Consider the following 22781-nt stretch of genomic DNA (forward strand, 5'->3'; position numbering starts at 1 on the left):
AGATGGTAATTACACAGTGGAGACAGTAACGCTGCCTTTTTACATTTAAAGTGTATTGAGTTTCTGCACACTGATGAAGCCTCTGTACCTTTCCCTCTGAGACAACTCCAGCTGTCTGGTTTGATCCTTTTAATATACTGCTTAAGAAGAAAATGTGATTGATATGGTATGTGTGTCTGTATGATGTGTAAATTTCAGCACACTGCAACCCTGTGAAGGCCTCCGTCTCCCTCTACTGGTAGGTTTTAAGTAGTAACCATACAGCCTATTGCATGAAAATATCACAAAATATACAAGTACATAAACACACACACTGAATCAGAGTACAATGAGCTCCCTATCAAACCACTCTGCATTAAATTGTTCACTTTACGTCCATGATTTACACGTGCTGTCAGTAGTTGTTCAAAGCAAAAGTTCATTTGTTCTAATGCATTGTAATGCGTGTAGAAAAGCAAGAGGGCAAACACATTTTAATCTCATAATTCAAGTTTAATAGTTTTAAACAAAATGTAAAGGCGCTATTTTGTATATTAATTTAAACATTTTTTGACATACACAATAATTTCTCAAAAGATATGCAGTACATGGAGTAAGACAAGCACACAAAAGACAACGAGAGGTGGTTTAGAGTTCAGGAAATGACAAGACAAGAACACTTTTAGCCCTCTTAGTCAGATGACATTTACACTGGCAAAGTCAAGGTTACAGAAACGAGAGGCGATCTTTCATACGGTCCACACACAAACACGTAGCGACTCCTGTCGGCAGGCTGCTGCATGACTGAGAATACTGAGGGGCGGTAAGAAGCAGTCAGTCAGTCACACGAAAAACCTCACAAATCCAGCGCAACCTTTCAAACAGGCATCCTTGCCGACCTGATGATGGGAAATTCCCTTGGATTAAAGAGGGTCATCAGTCTCGGGGAAAAAAAGCCAAAACTGTAACATTGCATTCCCTTAAACACACACACACACACACAACTCAATAAGGACCCATGGGGGAAAACTACAAGGCTTTATAAAGTGAGGGAGGTTTAGGATGGGGGAGAATGAAGCAAAAGTTACAATTTAAAAACAGGTCGGCATTGGGAGCCAATATGTCACCGCACAATCACAGCTGATACAAACACAGCCGTCTTTCTTCTCTTGAGTAAAGCATTTCTTGGTTAATGCAGTAGCACATCGAGACTATGTTCACCTTCTCACCCAAAAGTCTAAACATGACACACACACACAGAGTGAAAAATGAATGTACATGTAACAAAAGACTGAATGATTCAAAAACAAAGACTGTGAATGAGGGTAAAATTCGCACTACTTTTACTAATGTAACAGAAGACCAATGACGTGGTCTTTATTGTTTATGGCGATCACGCATTTTGTCTGAATTATTGTGCTGATATCCAACCTGGACTGAAAACTAAAGCCAAAAGCCAGTGGTAAATTTGACACCTCATCTCACACATGCACACAAAACCACCACCACGCAGCTGCTTCGGTAACTGCATGGTATCCGTTGTCGGTCAAACTAGTTCGACCGCTGCCTTAAAGATTCAGGGTGTTTGATCTGGCCACTCTGTCCTACCTGAAGACCGTCGTTACACGAGAGAGATTCTGAAAGCTAGTCGCTACTGAGGTTGTTTGAAAGGCTAAAGCCTACTAAAAGTGTATAATCTCAAGCACAACAGTAAAATGGCAGCTTGGAAAGGAGATCAAGGAAGATATGGTTCTCTTCAGCACGTCTTGCTTTTAGTGAGATATATATATATATATATATGTGCTCAAGATGATAATGGCAATAATACAACGTAAGGAACTTTCTTTCATCCTTTTTTTGCATTACCTGTACAACAGGCCCATTTCATACGGCAAAATCAGGTGTCAATCTGCAATCACATCAAAGTCCAGTCCCATCTGGCCTGTAACATGGTTGGGGAAACATTCAAGGACTTTATTGCAATAACCAATGCCTGTGAAATATGCACAGAATGATGTGCAGAATCACATAATGCTAAAGAATGTATGCCCCTGGAAAACTCTCTAACTTTATACACTAGAGAAAGGTGATGGTTTAAGGAAATCCCTTTAAACGCAACAACAGTAATGTGAGTTATGTCAACTCCTTGAAAAAAAAAAAAAAAAAAACATTGTACTTTGGGGAACATCCCCGGAACACCAGCATTACATTGCAAAAAGTAACTTATCTCCATTTTCAAGCATCCTCTTCCAAATAGGTTAACATCAGTAAAGTTGTCTTTGTAACAATATCAAAGTTGACCTCTATTTGGTTGAAATGACCACTTCACAAATATGGCAACTCTGAAATTCACTCACTACAAAACCCACCCCAGGTCATCCGAACACCCAAAACCATCCCAAACGAGGAAAAAAGTTTGATCTATTAAACCGTTATTAAATCACACAACCCTCCAATGGTCAGGTTCTGTACAGACAGTTCTGCTCACCCACTTGATCAGTAGCCCATCTGAGGAGTCATTGTTCAAGACTCCACTCCATGAATATAAAACTACTGACCAACAGGGGAGCATCGCAAACTGGCCTGTTGCTTGATCGACTTGTCTTGTGAACGGTGAGGCGCTGACGTCGGCCTGCTCGGTCCTGACTAGAGCTGGGGGTGGGTCGTGTTCCATAGCACCCAGAGTACACCAGCTGCCTCCTTTTGCACACGTCACGTTCAACATGATAAATATTAGTCTGACAGCAGAAATTCAGCTGGGATTATTGCCTCTAGCCCAAGTCTCTCCACAGCTCACACTTGACCTAATAATGAAAACAAAATGAAAACCCTCACCAGAGAGGCATCACACTCGGCCTGGTGATATGGCATCACACTCGTCCTGGTGATATGGCATCACACTCGTCCTGGTGATATGGCATCACACTCGTCCTGGTGATATGGCATATTCTGTGTAACTCTGTATTATACACACCCTCTCCACACCACCACATACACGTATACATCAGTGTGTGTATGTGCAAGGATATGTCCACATGTACACAACACGCTGTAAAAGTGTGTGTGTCTGTGTTGGAGTTTGGTGTTGTGTGTGTAACAGCGGATCCAGTTCAGTGTCCCCAAACCCTCTTTGGTTTTGGGAGGTGTATTGCTCGGTCCAACATGGCGTCCAGGATGCGCTGAGTGTCCAGTGAGATATGGCCCATACGGTCCTCTTGCGGTCCTCCAGCCTGAAGCACAAGGAGGGGAAACCTGCTTGTGTGCGGACCTGCTGCCATGGCTGATTGCCACGGCTAGGCAGGTCGTAGCCCTTTAGACGTGGAAGAGGTGTGCGTGCAAGTGGGGGTTTTGTTTATTTGTGTTTGGATGTTTTTGTTGTTGTTATTATTGTTTTGTTTTCCACCCCATCCAAGACCAATGTATGTTGTGTCTGTTCCCTTAATGCAGTAGTTCAGTCGAGCTTCAGGTCCACAAAGGGGAGATGGTTAGTGAGAATCATGGACGTGGGGTGGAGTAAAGGATCGGGGAAGGGGGTCAGAAATGTGGGATGTAGATAGGGGAGCACAAGGGATTGTGGGCCAGTGTTGTCCCCTGCCCCTCACACCCAATCCCTACCGTCTCTCTGATTGGCCAGCTCTACCTTGAGATCATGGAGCTGGACTGTGATTGGCTGGAGGTGGTGGTGGTGGCGCTGAGCTGGGAAAAGCCGCTGTGGCTGGACTCCAAACTGGTCATTGAACCCCTGGGGAAAGAAAGAGGGGGTATAACTTCTAGTAACCTCTTTGGTTTCATTAAATACTGTAAAAATATATCACAATCATGATCCGTTAGCCATCAGGTGATTTGCAAAATGCAGAATTTTGGTTTCTTGGAGGGTTTGAGAACTCCTGTGTGATCTGGTGAAGGTGTCCCATGCCCATTCCAGAGCCCATAGCAAAGCATGCAACCTTAAGTTAGTGATAACACGTTTCATTCTGTGTCAGACAGAATGCAGGAAAACGGTTGCTGCGCGGTCAACGTTTATGAGACGGATAAGGTCTGAACAAAATCTGAGACGGTGCAGCAACGACCTTATCTGATATGACACAGAACGATCCACACAGCTCTATCATCTGGTACTCGCAGCACTGAGGAGCTAGGGGGTTTAACACCCTCTTAGTCCTGGTAGTTACATGAAGATGTTTTGGGTCTACAAGTTAACATTTTCAGTATTCTTTAGGCTTAAAAATTAATTCACTTGGATCTTAAAGAGAAATGACAGTGAGGATTTGGTTCAAGAATTTATAGACTTCATAGAAGTGCTGATCGTTGCCTGCAGCTAAAACATTTAAAAAAAAAGTGCATAACACAAGAAGTTCCATAAAAAAAAAAAAGTGTTAAAAAGTGCACCGTGCAAGAGGGTGCGGAGATCACATGTGGCCAAGATGGAGATTGCAGCCATCTTGGAAGATGGAAGATTTGCGAAAGCATGAGTTTGAACACAACAGCAACCAGTTTACAAACTTAACAGATCCAGGACCAGCAAAAGGCCATTACTGATACAGGAAAATATTAAATAAGCTGCAGCCTTCTGCCTGAGCACATCTACAGTAAGGGCAATAGCATGCCACAGCCAAGCACTGCACTTGTAAAAAGCAGCTTATTAAGTGGTCGCTCAAGCATGAGGGGTCACAGAGGTTAGTACCCAGTGCTGATGACTTGCTATGTAATTCAATAGACCTTATAAGCTCATTAGCATGTGGAAAGCAATCAGCATTGAATCAAAGCAAGCTTTCCATACGGACATAAAATATGGTCCTCTGATTGCACATGACTCCTCCAAAAAGAAGTTTTAAAGTGAGGACCTTACTGTATGGCCAGCATGGGAAGGGTTAAGAGCAAGTCAGGAGCAGCGAGCATCCACACTCCTGCTTAGCCAGGCTAGGCGCGGTTAGCGAAGCGCTGCTGCAGCTAAGCAAAATTCAAACACGAGTCCACTTACAAACTCTGCACATCACAGCAAGCCGTTCTTTACAGAGAGAAGACACAGAAGAGAAAGAGGGGGGAAAAGAGGAAGAGGAGGAGGAGGGGAAAAAAAGGGGGAGGAGAAAACAACAGAAAGGAGAGGAGGTAAAGCGGTGGGCGCGCAGCCTTGCTTTAGCTGCAGTGGGACTAAAAGAGATTAGCCACCGAGGAACAAAAAAGAAACAAAAAAAAGAAACTGGGTTTCTTTCTGGGTTTTCTTGTCCTAAGCAACCATGTCTTCACCACTATAAAAACTCCCATCTGAATCCCCCTGTCTAGACAGCACTGTAACAACGCAAAGGAAGATCATACTAAACACCAGTGAAGCCTGACATTATCAGTGAGGTCTCACATTATCATGACAGTAATTGACAACAGGTATGATATTTAATCTTGGTATGTGTGGAGAGAGGGCTCTTACCTGAAATCCTCGGAGCCCAGCACCTCGGTGTAGTACATGACCTTGCACTTGTGCGAGGACACCTGCAGCGTGGCCAAGACGTCGTCCACGCGCGGCAGGTTGGTGGCGGCGCACGCCGGCATGCTGTGGAAGCGCCACTGCAGGATGTAGAATCCTGGCCACCGCGTCCGCGGAGAGCCCTGGGGGTGCAGAGACAGATGCACGTCATCTCAGTCCAATTTAAACACAAACTTATCGGGTTCACTTATCGGCTTATCAACCTGATTTTATATCCCCATAACTCCTGGACAGCAACAGCAAGGGAGACGGACAAATGAGGTTTTATCTAAATCACAGCTAACCTGCCGTACAACCACACGTCCAACATTTACTACCACACGTCCAACATTTACTACCACAATGTCTGACTCAGTAGCTAGATGTGCAGAGACAGATGCACGTCATCTCAGTCCAATTTAAACACAAACTTATCGGTTCACTTATCGGCTTATCAACCTGATTTTATATCCCCATAACTCCTGGACAGCAACAGCAAGGGAGACGGACAAATGAGGTTTTATCTAAATCACAGCTAACCTGCCGTACAACCACACGTCCAACATTTACTACCACAATGTCTGACTCAGTAGCTATAACCATCAACAGAGTGTATGTCTGAGTCTGCCACAAATGACTGGTTGGTAAGGGTTGTTGTGAGCACCATATGTTATTTTACAGGAAACTTCTGTGGAGTCTAAAGTAGTGGAACCTGGAGAGGGAACTTTAGGTTGGGTTGGGCTGATGTATAGCTTATCAAGTGCACTCATATGAGATGTATATATTTAGTGATACTCATGTATAGCTTATCAAGTGCACTCATATGAGATGTGTATATTTAGTGATACTGATGTATAGCTTATCAAGTGCACTCATATGAGATGTATATATTTAGTGATACTGATGTATAGCTTATCAAGTGCACTCATATGAGATGTATATATTTAGTGATACTCATGTAGCTGCACTAATAATAGGTCCATGTTAATTCACCATTCTCACCACCAGGGGGCAGTCAAATGGTGCTGATAACAGTGGGGCCTTTGTGTAGTGAATTCATTGGCTATGTTGGGCACAGGCTTAGAAAACAAAACACTGTGGCAGACAACTTGGCTGAAAATGCATCACAGATATCATTATCTCACCCAACTTCATCTCGCTTCATCTCTTTCGTCTAAGAGCAGACAACTTCTTCCATCCCCTCACACCCATCAGACCAACCCACCCCCAGCCCACCCGGGGGTTCTCCCACCCCTCTCACCTGGACGCTCTCGCCCTCCTTGCAGGTGAGGGGCGACTCCACCATGCTGTAGTCCTGTCCCAGCATCCAGGACTTGTCGATGAGCTGCACGTTGTTGCCCCCGGGCGAGGTGATGCCGTGGCCCGCCTGCGGGTCCTTCCGGGGTTGCTGGGGCGCCCGCTTGGAGTGGTAGATGTTGAAGACCACGTCGCCTTTGCACACGTCAAAGTCCCAGGTGATGACCGAGGAGGCGTCGATGATCTCGACCACAACCTGTGTGTGGAGGTAATAATAATAATAATAATAATAATAATAATAAGTTTTATTTATATAGTGCCTTTCTCAGACTCGAGGTCACCACAAGTCAACACAAACAAAGCAGGACAACACAAAAACAAAAACACAGTCCAAAAAAAAAAAAAAGTGTGGGGGGTACTTTCATCATCAAGTTCAAATAAGATTTTTGGTCATTTGGAGAAATGTTTTGATTAAAGCTTGTTATTAACGATGAGTTATTAGCTATGATATACTAGGCAAGATAAATTATGTCTTTGTTTGTGCGCCTGGAAATTCTTTCCATTCCCTACACATCACTAGGGAAACAGGAGACCAAAACATTCTGTATTGTTCCAACATGACACCTCTGAATACAATCCCTCACAAAACCTGCAAAACACACAATACACCGAGAACAGGCGGTGCAAACTCCTCCGCAGCCCTGGCACATTCCAACACTGCCTCTGCAGTCCACCAGGTGGCACCCCCACTCTGCATCTCTGCAGCTGATTCTGCATTGAGGGACTCTCCGCATTGAGGGACTCTGGTAACTTTCCACTCATGAGCCTGGCTCCACTCTCTGCACCCCTCCGCATCCAGTCAGCCCGCTGCATACAGGGGGGGGGGCACCCAGAGGACCAGGCTGGGGAAGGAGGGGGGTGAGCTCACCTCATGGGGGGCACCCTTGAAGACGCTGGCGCTCTGGTAGATGGTCTCGGTCCACAGGCGGATGTCATCGTTCTCCAGCTCCTCGGGAGTGCGGTACAGAGACTTGGGCACGACACCTCCCTCAGGCACCTCACACTGCAGAGACAGAGAGGAGCGAAAGAGAGAGAGAATGAAAGAGTGAGAGAGAATGAAAGTGAGAGAGAGAGCAAAATGAAGATGACTGCACCTAACCCCGGGCTAGGGAAAGAGGAACGACTCTACAACGGACAAAAATATGCTCAGTCCCTAGTCTTCTGTTTGATACTAAAATGTTGAATCTTTAAGATTGCAGTGTTTTGGTTTGCAGCATTACTTCATGTTCACCATACATGCGTGCTGTGTTATAAGACCAAAGGCTCAGTATACACTCATACGTGCTCCTTTGAAAGATCACAAAAGCAGCTCTCCTCAATTACTTATGAGAACTCTCAAATGCAACAGTGACAAGGGACATCAAACAATCCCCATCTACTAAAAGAGCTAAAAGACAGCTCCTCTACCATAAACTACATATCTCTAAAACAATGTATGCACACAGACACAGACATCTCTTTAACGTACCATGCACTCTCCGCCAAGGAAGTCTGGGATAATTTCTTTGTCGATGTAGTCCACCAGACCCCCAGGGCCCTGATAGTCGTTTCCAGCATAAATAAGGAATTTCTTTCTGGTGTTCTCATCGATGAAGGGGCTCACCTGGACACAGGTACACACAAAGGCTATAAATACACCATACACGGATACACAGTCACCAAATACTGTGTACACAAAATGGAGATATTGTGTGTGTATGTACCAGTGTCCAGAGCACAGGGAAGACTCTGGGTGCTCGGAGTATGAGGAGGCGTCCGAGCGTCTCGGGGTAGTTGGCCTCCACCACCTCGATGATCCTCAGCAGAGCCTTCACGCCCGGCCTCCACAGGTGACGCATGTTTAGGCCCTCCAGATCCACCAGACACGTCCAGCAGCTGAGAGAGAGAGAGAGAGAGAGAGAGAGAGAGAGAGAGAGAGAGAGAGAGAGAGAGAGAGAGAGAGAGAGAGAGAGAGAGAGAGAGAGAGAGAGAGAGAGAGAGAGAGAGAGAGAGAGAGAGATACGGGGGATTTAGGTTAGGTGGATTGCGGATGTGAAATTCAAAGAGCAACAGATTGACCAAGAAAAACAAAAACAGGAACAGAAGTATGGGAAAACAGGAAGCTGCTTTACACAACATATAAATAAAGACATCCACCACACACACACACACACACAGGACAAGAGTTAAACAGGACAGGAGTAGAGGTCTCACCTGATTGGCCTGCCAAACACTTTAGTGTTTTCCTCACAGCGTCTCAAGCCCTCTTCATTGATGGAAAGCACCTGCACACACACACACGCACGCACGCACGCGCACCCGCAAATAGAAAGCTGAGTGAATGTCTTTCACCATTTTGTGAGACCATGTCATATACAGAGCATCATTCACAGCTTGCCGACTTCATGGTGTTTACTATTTCCCAAACAATTCAAACCTGCATGCAATGCAATTTCCTTGACAGTTACGGAACGACAAAAACACATTGTGGATCTCCATTGTCTTTTGCTTATATATATATATATATATATATATATATATATATATATATATATATATATATATATATATAACATATTTTCTCTTCCTCGTCTGACACAAGACAATGCATTAGTGAGCATTACAGTGTCTATTTCAAGGATGTTGTGCGGGTTTCCTGAGTCTCGTGTCAGGTTCACGTTATTCGATGATCAATGTCAGCTTGTCAGCATGCCGTAGATGACTGCAGGTTGTCATTTATTTCCGCTTCCTTGTTTGTCAGCCAACAACACATTTCTGGGAAGTGCAAGTGACACCTTTGTTTAGACCGGCATGCGGACACTGGCACTTACATGTCTGAGGAGCGACTCCTCTCCGAGGGCGCGCACCAGCCCTTTGGTGTCCATCTGGCCCAGGCGCAGGATGTACAGAGGACGACCATCTGTAGAACACACACACACACACGATGAGCACACATACAGATACAGATACAGAGGTAAAACAACATAGGCTGAGTGTAGTTTAGATATTTCACTGTTCCCTATACATCACCACACATATCATGTGATATGATATGATATATGATGTGATTTAACATGGTTCCCTGAAATCAGCCTTAACAGCATCATACAATACAGTACTCAGTATCAGTTTCTACCACAGAACGAGTGAGAGTCTCTCTGAAACTGGTCAGGTCCAAACCCATTCACCGCTGCCCTGTATTCCTGTGCCTCAGGAAGCTGAGCACACTGCACACCACAGCCTCCTATTTATGGGGCCTGCCCACACAAACAGACACTTACAATACTCACACATACTACAGTCTCAAGCCCCTACGGAAGACTCCCCACACACACACACAGCACTCGAAAACGGGGTCAGTGACCACGGGGGACTCCTCCCTCCCTCCCTCCCTCCCCGACCGATGATGCCCTCAGGCTGAGTCACCACCAGGGCCTTGTGACTGAGAGAACACACCAGTAAACACATACACAAGCCTGCCCCGCATGTGCTGCGGAGAAGGCATGTGCTGCGGAGAAGGCATGTGCTGCGGAGAAGGCATGTACTGCGGATAAGGCACGTACTGCTGTAAGTCAACACACACACACGGCTCCACCAGTCCAGCCCTGTGTGTCCTGACCGGTCCTGCTTGTGCAGTAGAGCCCTGTGTGTGTGTGTGTGTGTGTGTGTGTGTACTGTAGATCCCTGTGTGTCTTGTCTTGCCCTGTTGAAGAGCAGGCGTATACTGCTATGACAATACAGGACGAGATTATTATGATTTGCATGAAATTGTTTGAGTGCTTCCATGGGACAGGGAAGTGATGGTGGGAGATGAGGAAGGAAGAAGCAACAGAAATATTCAAAGAAAAAGTGATAGAGGGATGGATGGAGGGATGAAGGGAGAAATAAATGGCCTCTTCTCCTCCTCTCACAACGAGAAGCGTGTGTTGAGGCGTGGTCGTCATATGATTCTTGCTGAGTCACTTATCTGATTGATTGAAGATAGTAAAATGATGTACGTGCTCAATCTGGCTTTTCATCACAGTTTGTTTCTCCAAAAAAGAACAACTAAATACTTTTATGTGACTTCAAACCATTTGTAATGGGCACACAAATAAACAAAAGAAACTCAATCGTGATGCTTTTAATGCATAAAAATGAAGGTGCTTGATTTTCAAAAGACCACCGTGTAGGTAGTGGCACCTGAACTACCTCTCTCTCTGTGTGTGTGTGTGTGTGTGTGTGTGTGGGCGCACAGATGAGCGTTAGGAGTGCCAACAGATAAGTGCTGGCGAGTGGATTAGTCAGTGCATGTGTCAGAACACACAAATGTCAAAGTGTATGTGTGTGAGTGTGCGAGTGTGTGTTCCATGGAATGAGTGAGTATTTCAACGGCATTGTTTCTGTGTCCATGCGGGTGTGTATATTTGTATGCCTGCTCATGTGTACAGATGCACGTGGGTGCATTTTGGCCTGCGCGCGTGTGTGTGTAATTTTGTAGTCCTTTTATGCCAAGATGTGATCTGTATGTGTGTGTTTTTGAGTGTCTTAGAGTGTGTGTTTTTGAGTGTAAATGAGTTTAAGTATGGACGCCTGTAACAGTGGGAAGCACACAGCACGCCAGGTGATCGGTTCCACTCAAGGACAAATATGACAATCTCTCTCTCTCTCATTCACACACACACACACACGCACGCACGAACGGTTGCAGATGGCTCAGTGACGCATGTGACCCACTGGGCCCATGGCAAGATGACGCCGATACACTGCCTTTGATACAGACGCGAACCACAGACCGTGAGCCGGCTGCACTCACAATGCCAGCAGCACTCACACCAGTGCGTGCGTGCGTGCGTGTGTGTGCCTGAGACAAGGTGGGGGCTGAAAGATACTGATCCCCCGTTGGCTGGCACAAGACGTCGGAGAGACAGTCTGTGAAGTGTCTGACGCCGCTAGGAGGACGGAGGCATGCGGAGGCTGCAGATGGGAACATGGATAGCGCTGCAGGTGGATGGGTACGAATATGAGCATGAGGAATGCTGATCAACACTTATGTAACCTGGTGCCAATCGCTGGCACAAAGTGGACGGAATGGAGACTAGAGGTCAGCCAGCAGCAGACGATGAAAATGCTCCGTGTTGAATACGGGCTTATTGTAATGGAGCGAGTTCATTCTGAAGTGTAGCAGAAGTTCATACGAGTTTCACACTGTGAGCACCAGCAGGCTCTGGCACACAAGGGCATTAGCAGAGGCACCAGAGCCAGTATGCTAATATGCTAATAACCTCAGTCATGTTCTGGAGTTATGTGCATTCATTATGTTCACATTTCACCACAAGCTAACCACTGAGCTTATTGCATTAATGCTGATCTTATCATCCAACATTGCTACACGGAAATGCTCCTCAGTAGGCTATGCAAGCAGGGCCGGTTCTAGCCTACTAGATTTGGGTGGGCAACATGGCAAAGCGGTCAAATTGGACATAAACAAAACACACACAAATCACAAACAACTAGCACAGCCAACAGCCAGGAATAGGCATTATTTCTAATACAAAATAGTATGTTATCATTTGTATTTTATGTTGTTGAAGAAATATTTGCGAAATATCGTTGGAAAACCAACAGCCTACCTTTTGGTAATGTGAGGACATCATAAAAGAGCAAAACAATGAAATGCAGCCTCTGACTAGCGCTGACTTGTAATTTGCCCAGAGTTGTTGTGATCAGAATACGGAGATTCAGGAAGCTGATTCAGTGCAAGCTTAGTGACGTGTAAGTTGCCCACACACACACCCCACCCTCAAGTTTCTTGGTAACTTTAATCATCAGTTTCTTGAGAACTTGAATCATCCAACTAGAATACATGGAATCTGTAATGTGGTTGCCCTGCAACAAGTTGACCCATTTATCGCCTAAAGCAACACAATGAAAAATTAATTGAATGAATAATTCGCCCATTCTTGTGATCATAACATTGAGATTCAGGAAGATGATCCAGTGTAAGATGAGTAACTTGTAGGTTGCTCACACACATGCATTGACAATGTCAGAGACTTGTCTCCACTTTGTACCGGTTGACAAGTTCAGTTGTGACTTTTTGAGTGCATCTCTGATACAGTATTTAGGCTATGGGTTGTAACAGGCAGGTCAGCATTTTGATCTGTTGACTGTTTGCAGGTTATGGCATGTCTCGTAGGCAAAGAAAAGCTGTTTCTTTCAAACACTGTACACTTAATCAACTGCCAACTTAATCAAAGCGTCAGTGTAGCGATGAAGGAATAGATTAAATAGACATATATGGGAGTAGAGTGTGGGTATGTACTATGGTATTTGATATTTTATTTTAAATACAAAATAGTGCCCCCCACCCATAGTGTAGTACTGTAGCAGCCTGGGTTTTCCCCTGTCTGCACAACTGATTAAAACTAATTCTTGACTTTGTTTGGGTGGGAAAGACACAATGTTTGGGTGGGCTAAGCCCACCCTGGTCCCTGCCTAGAGCCGGCCCTGTATGCAAGTAACCCTATTCATCAGCCCAGGGTTAGCAGTCAAGCTAGCCACTGACAATGTGTGTGTGGCGGAAACGTTAGCTTTTTGGCATTAGCGCCACTTCTCCTTACCCTTATCGTGGTGGTGCCAGCCGCCAGTGTAGTAGTCGTGCAGGACCTGCGGGCAGCTCCAGGACTCCAGCAGGTAGTCCACCTGGTGCTGCTTGCGCCAGGTGAGCGACTGGCACAGGATCTCGCGCGCCTTCTCCATGTTGAAATCGCGCGCCCGCAGGAAACGCAGGATGTGCTCGTCTTTGGGGATCTGGGGGACGGAGGGTGAAGAGTGTGGGGATGAGACAGTGTGGGGTTTGTGATCACAAAAGAAAGAAAGAAAGAAAGAAAGAAAGAAAGAAAGAAAGAAAGAAAGAAAGAGAGAAAGAAAGAAAGAGAAAGAGAGAAAGGAACAAAGAAAAGGGAAGTGACCGTGTGTATGTGCATATCCTGATAGATCAATGGCCGGGGGGACGTGTGACTGAGCAAATTGAACCAGCCATCTGTGTGTGTGTGTGTGTGTGTGTGTGTGTGTGTGTGTGTGTGTGTGTGTGTGTGTGTGTGTGTGCATCAATGTGTCTGTATGGAAAGCAGGTGTGAGAGAAAATAAATATTTAGCAGCGCTGGGACTGAGAGGGAGACTCAGGGACCGGTCTGGCCTGTATACATATTTATTAGCCAAGGGAGTGGATCATTTAGCCTATGTCTGCCTGTGTGTGTGTATGTGTAAATATCCCAGGATGTAATTTGAGTGTGTGTGTGTGTGTGTGTGTGTGTGTGTGTGTGTGTGTGTGTGTGTGTGTTATTGGTTATTGACCTTTGTGGGTATGCCTCACCTTGCCCTTGTGCGTTTCCTGGAGCCAGCCACGCAGCCGGATCAGGCAGCTCTCCTGCAGGGGCGTGAGGTCTCCCAGGTAGCGCTTGATGTAGTCAGCATCCAATTTGTCTGGTACACACACACACACACACACACACACACACACACGCACACACAGTAATTAATGACTTTGTTCATAATAAAAGCTCAAAGTTAGACAATCTGTTAGACAATCTGAATCCAGCTATCTAAGTGCTGCATACTCTAGTAGCTAGTAACAAACTGACCCTGACAGTTCAATCAATTACAAACTCATAATACTAGTAATATTAACAATCATGATGATCCAATGCTCCCTCACTGAACAACTCAACCGGTCACCTAATACTCACTTCACTGACCCACCAATCTCCACCAATCACCTCTCCCCTCTCTGACTAAGTCCCTGTCTCTGACCAATCAAACGGCTCGCTCACCATCAGGAGTGCCGGCCACTGGCTCGTTGGGGCTGCTGGGGGGGCTGGTGCCCTCCTTGCAGACGAGGGCGAGAGCGTCCGGCGGGGCGCTGGCGCTGTCCGAGGGGGCCGTGATGGAGATGGCGGGCGTGACGGGCAGCTCGGTGGGGCGCACCAGCGGCGCCAGGGGCTTGGCTGGGGAGGCGGGGCCAGGAGTCCAGCGGGGCACATGAGTGATGCCCTCGTCCTCCAGCTGCTTCAAGTAGTACTCGATGATCTCCTTACCCTGCAGGGGGAGGGAAAGGACTATAAGTCAGCTGGACTATAAGTGTGTGTGTGTGTGAGAGAGATAGAAGAGTGGCTGGATGTGCATATGTGCGTGAGTGATTGTATGAGTGTGTGTGTGTGGTGGGGGGGGGGGGGGGTCACTTTGATCCTTTGTTCACTCTGTTCCTTTCATAAAGGAGCTGTGGTTGTGTACAGCATTGTCTGACCTGGAGAGTGAGGGGTGGATTCAGTGTGTGCATACAGCTGGAATGCTTAGTCACAGAAGCACACACATGTGGTCTTTTAAAGGCTATGTGTTACACACAAGTGTGTGTGTGTGTGTGTGTGTGTGTGTACAATTGTCGCAATCTTAAAAAGAAAAATTAAAGGGACATTTGGAATATTTTTGGGACATTTAAAAAATCAAAATCACAATATCTGTCAGAAAAATCGCAATTAAGATATTTTCCCCAAATCGTGCAGCCCTAGTACACACGTGTGACAGAGTGCAATCATAACAATAACTTGTAAAGGAGCGTACAGCACACATGACTGGGGAGAGGCTCCGGTGAAGCAGGCTCAGGCCCACGACTGTGAACCACCGCCAGCACAACACAGCTCCAGCACTCTCACCGCAGTCGAGCACTCATGCGCATGTGTGTGTGTGTGTGTGTGTGTGTGTATATATGTGTGTGTGTGTGTGTGTGGTCAGAGAAAATGAAAGTAGCAGGTAAAAGCTGCTGAACCACCATTTCACACTCACGCTCACAAAAAAACAAAAAAAAGTGTTCCTTCAACTAAAAAGAAGTGTTAATTTAACTTTTCTAACCCTCAGAACAGCGGAGCAGACATTCTGAGGGTTTATTTCTTTTGAGGAAGTGAGATTTACAGAGAAAAGGGCTGTGAGGTACCCATGAGGTCATCCACAACAGGGCGTTCACCAGCAAGGAAATACCATAAAGAGCCTGTAGCTGTGTGTCGTTACGGTTTGACCACCGGGGTGCAAGTCTTGACTCATGAGTGACCCTGACCTTCTTGATGCTGCTGGCGTACTGCTTCATGGCGATCTTCTCCACAGTGCTCTCGAAGCCGAAGAAGGACTTGATGTCCAGGCTGGCCGTCTGCTCGAAACACGTCCAGTCCTCGTTGTCCGGGTGCACCTGTCAGCCAGCGATATGAGGAGAGAGAGAGAGAGAGAGAGAGAGGTAGCGTTACCATGGAAACTCATTATAGCATATATGTATAAGTTACATAACAGTCCAAGATGGGAATTATTTGTGTTTGCCAAACACACCATTTACTGGAAGAGAAGAGTAGGTGGGGGTCTCAATAGAGCTCACCTACCGGGTGTAGATCTAGTGTTTACCAAAGCATTTTTCAAACCAGAATATTGACAATACTAAGCAGGGTAAGGCAGCTACACCTATACCATCTACTCTGCTCCACTCTATCCAAACCAATATGATCTCACTATCTCAAACCAATATGATCATTAGGACATATCAGGCTAGTGTGGGGGGCAGGGATCTGCACATGATGGCCTGGATAAGTTCATAGCAGCTGATCTAGGACCAGCTCAACACGCCTCAAAGAAAAAGAAACAGGGGAACTTAACGGGGAGATGGTGCAATGGTGAGATGGGAGATGTAATATTAAATAAAATGTTAATAATAATTGTAAAAAAAAAAAAAAAAAGTCTTCTCAGAGGCAATGACCTCATTAACACTACCCTGGTTCTGAATGTGCTGTGGCCCCATTCCGAGACTTGACACACAACTCCCATCTTTCCCCCGTGTGGAGAACCTGGCCTGGTGATCTCACCCATCAGACACTGACCAGGGATCAGCATCCCAGGGCCCGTCCGCCCAGTCACCACCACAGAGGGAGCAGCACAGACCTGATCTGAAGTCAGATAATTGCTCCCCCCACCCCTGCACCTGGAGCTGCAGGAGATCTGCCCTGGCCAGCGTTGGCGCTGTGTGCTCTGACTGCGCTGGCTTGGACTGCCCCTGGAGCAGCATGCCGGAGCGCCAGGAGGAGCCTTCAATTATTCATCCAGCTGAGGAGGGCCTGGCGGCAATCCAGCGCTCGGGGAACGGGGCCAAGGCTGCGGGCGGAAAGCAGAGAGACATGGCTCTCACGGCTCTCCTCTCCACGCCGCTTAGGAGGGGGGTGCGCGGGTCATCTCTGGTCTTCAGAGGGGGGGTCAGGTTAAGGGATCTGAGAGGGCTACGGAGACACGTGGGGGATGTCAGCAGCACACGCTGCAGTGGTGATTTATGGGCAGACAAGAGAGTGAGGAGGGGCTGAGGCCCTGAACCCAGGGAGGCAGGGAGAGTCAGCTGATGGTGTATGCGGCACTGGAGAAGGCATCATTCCAAAAGCCTGCCTGTGTGTGTGTGTGTGTGTGTGTGTGTGTGTGTTTTTAAAACATCAAGACATGCTAATTATATATATGCACATGTGGCAGAAGAGGCAATGGTTTCATTTGTGCCTCGTACATACCATATTTTCTTGTGTCTATATTTGTGTACTCCATGTGAAGGTCTATGTGTGTGTGTATTTTTGCATGTGTACTCCATGTGTAGGTCTATGTGTGTGTGTGTGTGTGTGTGTGTGTGTGTGTGTGTGTGTGTGCGCTCATGTGCTCGTGGGTGTTTTTGCATGTGCGCACTCACGGAGTAGATGCAGAGCTCGTGGATGATGACTCTGTTGGAGAAGGTCTCATTGTGCGACTCGATGTGCAGGGTCCTCTCTTGGCGGTTCAGGGAGTTCTTCTGGTTGAAGTACACATAGTCCACCCCAGCAATCTGTGGCCAATCACAACACACACACACACACCTCATCACAGCTGTGCAGTGCCGCTGGGAACTTCCCACTTACGAGACGTCTCAACAGTAAACTTCCATGACTCAACACGCAAATAAACACGTCTAGAAATATTCTTGACATTGTATTGCACAGATATTTTAGCAGGGACTTAAGAGTACTGTATGTCACACCGCTGGTGCATCTGAAACCACAGCAGCGCTCTTGAGAAGCTCTCGTCACAGGAAGGATGACACACGTGAGCCTTGTGGGTTTTTAAGATGGATGGAGATAATTTGAAGCAACATGATGCTGAACCTGCAGATGATTTTAACTCTGCGCAAGCCTAGTTCAAACCACAGAACAGATAAACTAAGCCCACCATTCCCCTCGTCTCCTAGCTGGGTATGAAGGGCAGGCTAGTGCGTTGGGGGTGGATGGTGACATGGCACGTGTTTGACGTACTCTTTTGAGGAGCCGCGGGGCGTCCACGTCCAGCTTGCAGCGGCGCTCGACGTTGTGCATGCAGCCGTCTTCGCTCTGGTCCTCGTCCAGCACGTCGCTGCCCACAAACATGGGGATGAGTGGACAGGTGGGGAACCGCCGCTCATACGCCTGGGGGAGAAGAGAAGAGAAGAGACGAGAAGAGAAGAGAAAATGTAGCTTAGATAACCAGAAGAGAACTTCTCAGAATTACAAAAAAAGCATGGCTTAAGCAGAACAGGCCTGCAGTAAGCAGAAGAGCTGCTGTTGCAAGTGACTCTTGATTTCAAAATGACAAGAATCCACTCAGCCCTTCAGATTCCTTCCGCTTTTTCAGTGTATGAGGATATAAAAAGGGGAAGACATCACAGAGCTCGCACGTCGAGGCAGAAAATAGTCCAACACAATCAGTCACTGCCTCAGTGCTTGCCTTTGGAGACAGACCAGACTGATGTAACCTTGCAGGACACAATGGAGGGGGAGGGGGGCGGGGGGTGGAGGGTCTGCAGAGGGGACTCAGCTGCAGAGAGTGGAGGCACATGGTAGTTACAAAACCTCACGCCTGCTGTGCTGACGAGGGCGTACGTGCATTCATACAGTGGAGTGTGTGCAGAGCATTACACAGTGTCCATTCCCCTATATGGTTCATACCATATGAGCTATAGACCTCAGTGTGCAGATTTTGTTTGTAAGTGTGTGTGTGTGTGTGTGTGTGTGTGTGTGTGTGTGTGTGTGTGTGTGTGTGTGTGTGTGCACACACACACACACGTTCAGGTGCGGACCTCCAACAACAGTGGCGGCAGCAGAGCCGCAGCAGATCTGCACTCATCACTCACTGTCCTCAATCCGATCTTACGAAACGCGGCGGTCCCAGAGGAGCACGGCGGCCTCAGAGCAGTGAGGACGGACTCCACACAGGCTGGATACCAGCACAGACGGGGGAGTGGCTGACCTGAGCGCAGCCGTTGGGCTAATAGAGGGCGGAGGGCCCTAGTTTGGAGCGGGGCGGAGTGGTGTTACAATTCCCAAATCCCCATGTAATCTTTGGCGCTGGCCTACAGCAGGCTTACTTACGGCATTATATTTCAATCTTCTCCAGCCTGCCAAAAATGACCTTCCCTAGCTTCCTAGTATGTGCCCCGCACAGCATTACTGCACACACACACACCAACGAACAAACAGTCCAACATCGGTCCAGGCAATGCAAGGTCACCGAGCATAAAGCGACCACTTGGTCTGAGGAAGACAGGGAATTGCTTTTATATAAAAGCACTCAGCTCATGCGTGTGTGGCTAGCCTGTACTAAGGAGAAAGGGGGCCTGAAGCCACGCAGACTCACGCAAACAGGAGACATTACTAGCGACATCTGGTTGAACAAGCCCTGAGTGCAGGAAGCATGGGTCAGAGAGGGCCAAACAGGACTGAACTCATCTGAACCAACCCAGTTAGGCATACAAGAGCACACACACACACACACACACACACACACACACACACACACACACACACAGGGCTGCGAAGACGAGCCTGGATTTTACTATCGGAAGAATATCACAGTTGTGAACTGTGTGAGATGCGTTTAACGGTGTGTGTGTGGCGAATGTTGAAATCGCACCAGAACAAACAAGGCCGAGGACAGTCCAGAAGAAAAACAATGATGACAACAATGACGACAACAACCATCCAAAACAATGTCATCGAATCTGGGCCAGAAACACGCGTTCCAACCAGGACAGGCATGGATCAATGCCCTGACGTTCTCTGTGACCCAGATCTCTGTGTGTCTCTGTGTGTCTCTGTGTGTCTCTGTGTGTCTCTGTGTGTCTCTGTGTGTCTCTGTGTGTCTCTGTGTGTCTCTGTGTGTCTCTGTGTGTCTCTGTGTGTGATTTCGTGCCAGGCATACATTGCCCATCCACTTGCTGAGTCCACCGTGTTGGGCTCTTTTCAGCGCTAGGTGCACGGCTCTGGAAAATCAAAAAGGCCACCTCCCAAAACGTCAGCAATAATGGACTTTCACAAAACCACGCCTGCCGGCCACGAGCCTGGTAAACAAAGTTAACCGGCCGGGCCAATACATGACAACAAACAGAAGAGCTAAAAAGGGTTGGAGGTTGAAAGCAAAACCAACACACATGATTACTTAACCAGCAGCACGTATGGAGTACAACTTGCGTCACTTCAAACCGATTCTGAATATGTTGTATAATTTGAATTGCTGAATTTAAGCAATAGTATTGAGAAGCGAATTTGAACATAATATGCTGAAATTTAATTGAATGAAATTGAATTCTCAATACAATTGCTCAAATTCGGCAATTCAAATGCAAGTACAACATACTCTACAATATACTCTCTGTAGGAATAACTCTAAATCTGTGTCTAAATTACATTTCTTCACTATGCAGTATCAGGGGAACATTGTCCACCAACCGGAAAAGAATGACCAAAGGCATCCGATTTCTCAGAGACACCAAGCAGATCAGTAAGAGAGAATCAAAAACAGACCCTTCACACCAAACAAAGCAACGATCTTGGCAGAGGTTCTGCCTCAGGGCGTGCGTGAGCATTGGTTAATAACAATTTCAATAAAAGCCTGGAGGCAATGTAATCAGTGGAGCCACGGGATGCGTCAGCATAAGCACGCCACATGGACACGTCCGGCTGCCAAAGCGTGGCACCATGCCCACCGACTGCACAGCAGACCATGCCCATCCCAAATGAGCACGAGACCCAGACACCGCAAACAAAGTAGGTCAGTCAATATTGAATTAGTGGATCATGACACTGACCCAGGCTTGATAGCTCTTCAGTTATCAGTTTAATTGAAATCAAGGAGATCCTTGTCGTTCCGCCTCAAATGGGGCACATCCCGGGGAAGGGAAACATCTGGGATGCAACAGTGGTCACGGCAACGTGATGCACACTCACGTGAGTGATGCCTGCTGAGGGGTGCTGACCGTATGTGGGACAGGAGCCAGTTGGTTCCTTTACACTTTTGCAATCAACCCTCAAGTGGAACAAACAGAACAAACGTCTTTCTCTCCCTCCCTTTCTCTCCGGCCCGCTGTTGACCCAGAGCCATGACGAGCCTCGTCGAAAAACAGACCTCTCTCTTGAAAAGAGAATTCAGATGTTTTTGTTGAAGGCCCGAAAGATTGCCATGGAGACTGGGTATACTCCGGGAGAGCACGCATCGGGTCTAGATTTGAGCGGTGGCTTGAATTCAAGCGTGATTCGTTTGGCTTTTAAAGAGTGGTCCTGCCAAGGGTGAACGCTGAATGTGAACGAGGTCCTCTTCCAAGGGAGGATGAAATGCTGATTAGATTTGAAGAGTTTTGGTCTAAACCTTCCCTAAAAGAAAAGCAAAACTTGAAAACATCACCACCACTAAAGAGCACTGACAAACTAACTGGTATTGCTTGGTGATGTAATGGGGTAAGTTCAGCTGTAAAAGCTTCTCTCATATTTAAGTCGGGCGGTCCCTCCCAGACTGCAGAACTACAAGACACAAACCTGAGAAGTAATCTGAGGATGATGGCAAAAGTATTTGCCTGTAAAAACACAAATAGAGCCAAACTGTTGCGCTCTGCCGCTTTAAAAAGAGACACGGTCTTTTTTACACCCCTCAGTTGGAGAGCTAATGAGGGTAATGGGGAGTGATCTGATGCAGAGCATAATCCACTTAGTCTATGAGGGAGAGGCTCCTTGGACAGGAAGGGGGGGGGGGGCACTGCAGTCGCCATCAATTACAACAGCGGGGGTGCCAAGGTCAGGCAGCTACGCTTGGTGTCTGAGTGCTGCGCCGACACCGTAAGTCGCTCTCTTTATGCCCATCTGACCGCTGGCAAACATGCAGCGTCAGACTCACAGAGATTTGCTAGAGTGAACACAGTGACAAAGAGCAGTAACTCACAAACATACGACAAAGCAGACACAACGCAACTGATACACGTTCACACACACACACACACACACACACACACACCCCATGTGCCGGGCAGCGGTTCATGCCGCAGTCACGTTGCCTGGGGGATGGTGCGTGGCAGCCACGCACAAATCACCCACTGGCCCAGCTAATTAAAATCAGCTTATCAGCAATGGCCAGGGCACGTCCAGACCGATGGGATCAGCCATGTGGCCGACGGACACCACAGCCGTCGCTCCCATCACCTCCGTGCATCTCGATCAACATCAATCAGTCGGGGGTGTCAAAGCTGAGTAAGTGAAACCCTAACTGGATGCTAGGATCAGCTAAAATAACTGGCAGTTCTAGCGGACTTGACTGAACTTTCTCAGCTGGACTGATCTGGGTTCGGGTCAAATCCTTTGCATAACAGCATAATCATGGCACAGTGCGATTCTGATCGGGGTTGAGAGGGTGATTGTTTAATGGTTAGCAAATCAAGGAGATTAAGCACATTCATCCAAAATGTGTTTCGAAACAGTCTTGGATCATTGATTGGAAATCTGCCACCCAACACAGGATGTCGAATTTTATGATCTTATAAAACCTCAAAATCTCATAGGGCTCATCAGGTTTCCAGGCTGTACATACTGCACTAATGACATAATGAAATCTTCCTTTTCACATTCATGCCTCGACTCACCATGAGCAGATGACAGAATCATGTAACAGCTCGAGCAGACTGACAGCTGGGCCAATTAAAAGTGCCTCAATTAGGGGAGCACCAGAG

General features: G+C 47.0%; 1 protein-coding gene across 7 annotated transcripts in view; it reads right to left on the minus strand.

Annotated features, from left to right (window-relative positions):
- Positions 1-471: 471 nt before the first annotated feature.
- The window catches only part of LOC125297167 (SEC14-like protein 1), a 36850-nt gene continuing 14540 nt past the window's right edge, over positions 472-22781 (minus strand). For 5 of the 7 annotated variants that reach the window (XM_048247321.1, XM_048247320.1, XM_048247319.1 and 2 more), the window contains 12 exons: positions 18070-18219; positions 17475-17606; positions 15828-15956; positions 14551-14815; positions 14094-14203; positions 13339-13528; positions 9568-9656; positions 8951-9021; positions 8461-8632; positions 8226-8360; positions 7626-7760; positions 5642-6953 (listed from right to left, as the gene is read on the minus strand). In XM_048247321.1, coding sequence (XP_048103278.1) covers positions 6615-6953; positions 7626-7760; positions 8226-8360; positions 8461-8632; positions 8951-9021; positions 9568-9656; positions 13339-13528; positions 14094-14203; positions 14551-14815; positions 15828-15956; positions 17475-17606; positions 18070-18219 — 1917 coding nt within the window. In that variant the 3' untranslated portion in view covers positions 5642-6614. Of the gene's footprint in view, positions 3722-4960; positions 4988-5404; positions 5584-5637; positions 6954-7625; positions 7761-8225; positions 8361-8460; positions 8633-8950; positions 9022-9567; positions 9657-13338; positions 13529-14093; positions 14204-14550; positions 14816-15827; positions 15957-17474; positions 17607-18069; positions 18220-22781 lie in introns of those variants that run through there. The other 2 variants (XM_048247323.1, XR_007193969.1) reach the window with 2 other exon arrangements.

The sequence above is a fragment of the Alosa alosa genome, chromosome 7, assembly GCF_017589495.1.
Source record: "Alosa alosa isolate M-15738 ecotype Scorff River chromosome 7, AALO_Geno_1.1, whole genome shotgun sequence".
Taxonomy (NCBI): domain Eukaryota; kingdom Metazoa; phylum Chordata; class Actinopteri; order Clupeiformes; family Clupeidae; genus Alosa; species Alosa alosa.